Source organism: Engystomops pustulosus, chromosome 8, assembly GCF_040894005.1.
Source record: "Engystomops pustulosus chromosome 8, aEngPut4.maternal, whole genome shotgun sequence".
Taxonomy (NCBI): Eukaryota; Metazoa; Chordata; class Amphibia; order Anura; family Leptodactylidae; genus Engystomops; species Engystomops pustulosus.
In genome coordinates, this window is record NC_092418.1 from 4,661,669 (window position 1) to 4,669,322 (window position 7,654).

The window sequence follows — 7,654 nt, forward strand, 5'->3', positions numbered from 1 at the left end:
AGAGCACAGCAGGGAGAGGAGAGAGCATCACACAGAGCAGAGCAAAGCAGGGACAGCAGAGAGCATCACACAGAGCAGAGCACAGCAGGGAGAGGAGAGAGCATCACACAGAGCAGAGCACAGCAGGGAGAGGAGAAAGCGTCACACAGAGCAGAGCACAGCAGGAAGAGGAGAGAGCGTCACACAGAGCAGAGCACAGCAGGGACAGGAGACAGCATCACACAGAGCAGAGCACAGCAGGGAGAGGAGAAAGCGTCACACAGAGCAGAGCACAGCAGGGAGAGGAGAGAGCGTCACACAGAGCAGAGCACAGCAGGGACAGGAGACAGCATCACACAGAGCAGAGCACAGCAGGGAGAGGAGAAAGCGTCACACAGAGCAGAGCACAGCAGGGAGAGGAGAAAGCGTCACACAGAGCAGAGCACAGCAGGGAGAGGAGAAAGCGTCACACAGAGCAGAGCACAGCAGGGAGAGGAGAGAGCATCACACAGAGCAGAGCACAGCAGGGAGAGGAGAGAGCATCACACAGAGCAGAGCACAGCAGGGAGAGGAGAAAGCATCACACAGAGCAGAGCACAGCAGGGAGAGGAGAGAGCATCACACAGAGCAGAGCACAGCAGGGAGAGGAGAGAGCGTCACACAGAGCAGAGCACAGCAGGGAGAGGAGAGAGCATCACACAGAGCAGAGCACAGCAGGGAGAGGAGAGAGCTTCACACAGAGCAGAGCACAGCAGGGAGAGCAGAGAGCGTCACACAGAGCAGAGCACAGCAGGGAGAGGAGAGAGCATCACACAGAGCAGAGCACAGCAGGGACAGCAGAGAGCAGAGCACAGCAGGGAGAGCAGAGAGCGTCACACAGAGCAGAGCACAGCAGGGAGAGGAGAGAGCGTCACACAGAGCAGAGCACAGCAGGGAGAGGAGAGAGCTTCACACAGAGCAGAGCACAGCAGGGAGAGGAGAAAGCGTCACACAGAGCAGAGCACAGCAGGGAGAGGAGAAAGCGTCACACAGAGCAGAGCACAGCAGGGAGAGGAGAAAGCGTCACACAGAGCAGAGCACAGCAGGGACAGCAGAGAGCATCACACAGAGCAGAGCACAGCAGGGAGAGCAGAGAGCATCACACAGAGCAGAGCACAGCAGGGAGAGGAGAAAGCGTCACACAGAGCAGATCACAGCAGGGAGAGGAGAAAGCGTCACACAGAGAAGAGCACAGCAGAGACAGGAGAGAGCATCACACAGAGCATCACACAGCAGAGACAGGAGAGAGCAACACACAGAGCAGAGCACAGCAGGGACAGCAGAGAACATTACACAGAACACAGCAAGGACAGGAGAGGGTATGGCACAGAGCAGAGTACAGCGGGGACATCTCTGTGTGGGGGGAGAGTCGTGTCATGAGTGGCTTGGTCCAGGTGGAAAGGCCTCTTCCTTGCCGGTCAGGGCCAGCCAGGACATGCAAGTAGTTGGTTGAATTTTTAGTCTGAGAGAATGTCTTACCTGGTGGTCTGGCATAGGGATTACGCTATGGAGGGAGACTATAGCTGCAGGCCGTCTGTCACTGCAGACTCACTGATACTGAATGATATCAGAATCTCCTAATAATCTCATCCAGAAGGAATATAAATATAACCTTCCACTCTGGGGGAATCCCCAAGGCTCCAGCCAATGACAGGCCTTGGCTTCAGGGATAACATAAGGATGCATGTAACATAAACACTCAGAACTTTAACCCATCTTTCACAGGTAGATTAGACTTCAGCTGCAATACCACAGATAGTCCCCAGGTGGTAGCAGAGATAAGGAATTTGTCCATTGGTAATATATACAATTACCCGACTGCTAACTAGACAGGGAGCCAACGGGAGCTGCCCGATTGGTAACGCCCCATCCATTGGGCCATTACCCAGGGACAGCAGAGAGGGTCGCACAGGGCCTGGAGGCCTCATTCTGCAAATAACATTGGTTATATGACAATACAGAACTTTCCTTACATCCCTTCCCCATCTCGTCCCATCCCTGTCCTTCCTTGGTTGAATAGGATGGACATATGTAATAACAATGTAACTATGAAATGTCTCCATCAGTCTATACAATGTTTGGTTGGTTATGGATTTGAATACATTCTATAGTAAGTAAGTAGGAACCATCATCCATTACATCATGTATCATCACTGACCATCCCCCAGCGCGGCCCCCGCACCACCACCCTGCAGCATCTCCCATCACTACCAGGTTAGATCAGACACAGTGCACACAGGATGGGAATCTCCACTATATAATGGAGGTAGCTGCTCTCATACACTCCTGCCTCCCATGAGATCCACACATGGACGCCTCCTCCAGGACTCTAGCTGTGACCTCTGGCACCTGGAACAACAATGACAATAACACAAGCTGATCAGCCTGGGAGTAAGGGGTTAAATACATGTCATTCGAGTGTTTCTACAGTTTCGATCGGAGGCTCCTAATGATGCGTCTTACTCTCCTCTACATCCAGGATTGAAAAACGTAATGATCCTGCTGATTGAAGAAACATCAGACAATGTTCTCCCGGAGCAGATGAAGAATCAGGAGAAGTTCCCGGTTCTTAACTTCTCAATTCCACAAATCACCTGGTACAAAAACAATCTGCAAATTTACAACAAGAAGATCGAGGAAATGAAGAACCACATGAAAGGTAACGAGATGGAGGAAGTGCAGGGCATCTAAGGTCCTACCAAGGGCCAAGATGTCTACAGGTTGTGGGACAGGAGGTTTTGTCTTGGATGAACATTAGGGGATTGGATCTACAGAGATGGGATTTTGGGATCTTCTTTAGGGTTTGGGTCTACAGAGATGGGATTTTGAGATCTTCATTAGGGTTGGATCTACAGAGATGGGATTTTGGGATCTTCATTAGGGTTTGGATCTACAGAGATGGGATTTTGGGATCTTCATTAGGGTTTGAATCTACAGTGATGGGATTTTGGGATCTTCATTAGGGTTTGGGTCTACAGAGATGGGATTTTGGGATCTTCCTTAGGGTTTGGATCTACAGAGATGGGATTTTGGGATCTTCATTAGGGTTTGGATCTACAGAGATGGGATTTTGGGATCTTCATTAGGGTTTGGATCTACAGTGGTGGGATTTTGGGATGTTCATTAGGGTTGGATCTACAGAGATGGGATTTTGGGATCTTCATTAGGGTTTGGATCTACAGAGATGGCATTTTGGGATCTTCATTAGGGTTTGGATCTACAGTGATGGGATTTTGGGATGTTCATTAGGGTTTGGGTCTACAGAGATGGGATTTTGAGATCTTCATTAGGGTTGGATCTACAGAGATTGGATTTTGGGATCTTCATTAGGGTTTGGATCTACAGAGATGGCATTTTGGGATCTTCATTAGGGTTTGGATCTACAGTGATGGGATTTTGGGATGTTCATTAGGGTTTGGGTCTACAGAGATGGGATTTTGAGATCTTCATTAGGGTTGGATCGACAGAGATGGGATTTTGGGATCTTCATTAGGGTTGGATCTACAGAGATGGGATTTTGGGATCTTCATTAGGGTTTGGATCTACAGAGATGGCATTTTGGGATCTTCATTAGGGTTTGGATCTACAGTGATGGGATTTTGGGATGTTCATTAGGGTTTGGGTCTACAGAGATGGGATTTTGAGATCTTCATTAGGGTTGGATCTACAGAGATGGGATTTTGGGATCTTCATTAGGGTTTGGATCTACAGAGATGGGATTTTGGGATCTTCATTAGGGTTTGGATCTACAGTGATGGGATTTTGGGATCTTCATTAGGGTTTGGGTCTACAGAGATGGGATTTTGGGATCTTCCTTAGGGTTTGGATCTACAGAGATGGGATTTTGGGATCTTCATTAGGGTTTGGATCTACAGAGATTGGATTTTGGGATCTTCCTTACGGTTTGGATCTACAGAGATTGGATTTTGGGATCTTCCTTAGGGTTTGGATCTACAGAGATGGGATTTTGGGATCTTCATTAGAGTTTGGGTCTACAGTGACTTGAGCTTTTGTCTCGAGTTTTTATTAGGTTTTCGACATTGAATTTATTTTTTGCAGATATTTCTGCTCCACAACTTTTCCTGGTGAAACTTCTCCATGTCACCCATGTATTCTATAACAATGTCCTTCCAGGCTGTGGCTCTATAAGGGAATTTCTTGTCCATTACAAATACAGTAATTTTTTTATTTTTGTATTTTGGTTGCAGATTCATCTTCTGGGAAGGTAAGAAATGACAAACGCGGAGGATTGGAGGCCAAGGAAAACACGTACAGAGGAGAAGGACTTCTGTAGCCCCGTCTTCTATCGTTAGAATTATGTCATCAATATAACAATAACATGGGAAAGTTCCACTATTAGGCTAAAAAATTTACAAATAAAAAATAATCAGAAAATCACTTCCCACAAATTAGAGTTTCGTTGGAACTGGTTTGGAACCACAAAACATTGTCCATAACCAATAGCCCCTCCCCTCTGCTCTGCTCTGAGAAGTTATAGCCGCCTACAAACTACAGCAGTCATTCAGAGCAGAGGAGATGGACTTTGGAGCAGTTTATTGCATTTAGCACAGAGCACATCAGTGTGAGGACACGCCCCCAGTGCACTTCCTGTAATACACATCCATAGATCACATACTGCAGCTTCTTCTTTCCTCATGTTCTGTTTGTTTTGTGATTTTTGTTATATTCTCATGTTTGGGATCGTCAGTGGTAGCAGCTCTGGTGGGAGTCCAGTCTGATGCTCGTAGTCTTTGCTTATTTCTATGGAATTTTTGCTTTTTTTCAGAAACATAAAGTTGGAATTTTTTCGAGATCTCCAGAGATTGAGTCTGATTGGCTGAAGGTTCTGCTGGAGTCTGGATATTTCCGTGATGCTGTAGAAGCCGTCCAGTCTCATTACATTTCCAGCAGAGGCTTCCGGCAGTTCACGACGGACGTCTCCAATTGTACATTTGGCGTCTTGTATCACACAAAAAACCGCGGGAGAATCAACATCACAGATGTCACCGATTCCCTGTATGATGAGGAGCTGGACTACATGTCCACCACGCTAAGTATGAGACAACCACATCACACAGAGAGGTCTACAATGAATGGACCATGCTGTCTTGGGTCTTCATTAGTTTGGGTCGACAGTCATTGAAGTTTTTGAGGCTTCCTATAATTGTGAGAAGCTGCTCCTTCTCTTTTTTCACTCAATTTCAAATTTTTACATTAGGAACTGCATCTGAGAAGCTAAATTTGGGTGCACAGAGATTGGGGCTGGAGGTTGGACCTGCAGTGATTGGGCGGTTGTACCTATAGTGACTGGGGGGGTTGGACCTACAGTGACTGGGGGGTGGGGGTTGGACCTACAGTCACTGGGGGGGGGGGGTGGACCTACAGTGAATGGGGGTGGGGGTGGGGGGTTGGACCTACAGTGACTGGGGTGGGGGGGGGGGGTTGGACCTACAGTGATTGGGGAGTTGTACCTATAGTGACTGGGGGGGTTGGACCTACAGTGACTGGGGGGTGGGGGGGGGTTGGACCTACAGTGACTGGGGTGGGGGGGGTGGACCTACAGTGATTGGGCGGTTGTACCTATAGTGACTGGGGGGGTTGGACCTACAGTGACTGGGGGGTGGGGGGGGTTGGACCTACAGTGACTGGGGTGTGGGGGTTGGACCTACAGTGACTGGGGGGTGGGGGGGGGGGTTGGACCTACAGTGATTGGGGGGTTGGGTATATAGTGATTGGGGGGCTGGGTTTTTGGGCTATCACCAGTGTAGGTCTATTGTGATTTTTTTTATTGGGCCTTGATTAAGGGTTTGTATTTACAGAGTTTGGAGTTTTGTCTTGTGATTTTTTAGGGGTTTGGGTCACCAGTAACAGAAGTTTTTAGCTTGGGGCTTCCTTAGTGGTTTGGGTCTACAATGATTGGAGATTTCTTCTAGTTTTGCATTAAGGGTTTGGCATCGTTTGGGTTCTCCAGAACTAAAAACTATATATATTTATTTATTTTAAAGGGCAACCAATTGGGGTGTAGACACAGGAGATACATACATCTCGCTGATCCCGAGGGGTAAATCCTGAGAAGCTCATCGGGTCTCTCCGCTCCATTTCCTGGGGTAGAACTTGCAGAGGAGATGATCGGAAGGGTTTCTTGTCCGGTCACTGCTAGAGGCAGCCACCGTATAAGGCTCCGAGATCTCTCCCAGGTTATTACAATGTGTCCACCATGACGTGGACTGAAATTTTTAAACCACAGGAAGTAACTTTTTAAGGAGTTTTCATGGAGGCCAAAAGTTCTATAATAGGACAACTCTAAGGTTTACTGATTTATTCTCATTTTCCTTTAGATAAAAACCTGATTGTGGTTGTTGATGACCTGGAGAAGAGTAACGCGGAGGAGAAGTCCCGTATCCTGCAGCACCAGCCCAGTATCCAGGAGAAGGCTCGGGACTTGTTCCTCTTCACTACTGAGGAGAAGAAGTCTATAAAATCCCTGATAGAGATAAAGAACCTGCTAACCAGAAGTGAGAAGATCAGTAATGATGAGGGTTATCCTTCAGCCTGATGAGCCTCCCATTCATGGATCCTTTCAGTAGAACTTCTTACCCAATCCCACTGAAGATCCGTCTACTTTCTTCTAAATATTATGATGAAGTTGTTCTGTTTTTCTAGAAAATGATTGGGTTATACTATAAATGTAATGAATGACAAAACTGAAGAACATTCTGAATAACCTCAGAAGAAGCCGATTATAATGTCCATGTCCCACTTATTACACTGCACAATGTACCAGGCGTCTGACTGCGGAGCTCAATGCAGGAATCTCCTCAATAAAGAAGTGAAGACTCATTTTGGACTTTCTGCTTTTTTATTATTATTTGGGGTTGCAGCATTTTCCATTAGAGACTTGTGGTTTTAGGGGGGTCCTACACTCCCTGATCTGTAGGCTGAGGAGGGGTATCATATGCAGAGGAGTGGCATCATATGCAGAGGAGGGGCGTCATATGCAGAGGAGGGGCGTCATATACAGATGAGGGGCGTCATATGCAGATGAGGGGCGTCATATACAAAGGAGGGGCATCATATACAGAAGAGGGGCATCGCATGCAGAGGAGGGACGTCATATGCAGAGGAGGGGCGTCATATACAAAGGAGGGGCATCATATACAGAGGAGGGGCATCACATGCAGAGGAGGGACGTCATATACAGAGGAGGGGTGGTCATATGCAGAGGAGGGGCGTCATATGCAGAGGAGGGGCATCACATGCAGAGGAGGGGCGTCACATGCAGAGGAGGGGCGTCACATGCAGAGGAGGGGCGTCATATGCAGAGGAGGGGCGTCATATGCAGAGGAGGGGTGTCATATGCAGAGGAGGGGCGTCATATGCAGAGGAGGGGCGTCATATGCAGAGGAGGGGCGTCATATGCAGAGGAGGGGCGTCATATGCAGAGGAGGGGCGGACACATGAAGAGGAGGGGCGTCATATGCAGAGGAGTGGCTTCATATCCAGAGGAGGAGCTTCATATGAAGAGGAGGGGCAGTCACATGTAGAGCAGGGGCTTCATACACAGAGGAGGGGCATCATGCAGAAAAGGTGCATCATATGCAGAGTAGGGGTGTCAAATACAGAGGAGGGGCAGTGA

General features: G+C 48.0%; 1 protein-coding gene across 1 annotated transcript in view; it reads left to right on the plus strand.

Annotated features, from left to right (window-relative positions):
- Nucleotides 1-6,858, plus strand: part of LOC140076260 (uncharacterized) — a 176,152-nt gene extending 169,294 nt beyond the window's left edge. Inside the window, exons 10-13 of the mRNA XM_072122801.1 lie at nucleotides 2,498-2,677; nucleotides 4,227-4,243; nucleotides 4,805-5,072; nucleotides 6,357-6,858. Coding sequence (XP_071978902.1) covers nucleotides 2,498-2,677; nucleotides 4,227-4,243; nucleotides 4,805-5,072; nucleotides 6,357-6,574 — 683 coding nt within the window. The 3' untranslated portion in view covers nucleotides 6,575-6,858. The remainder of the gene's footprint in view (nucleotides 1-2,497; nucleotides 2,678-4,226; nucleotides 4,244-4,804; nucleotides 5,073-6,356) is intronic.
- Nucleotides 6,859-7,654: the final 796 nt, after the last annotated feature.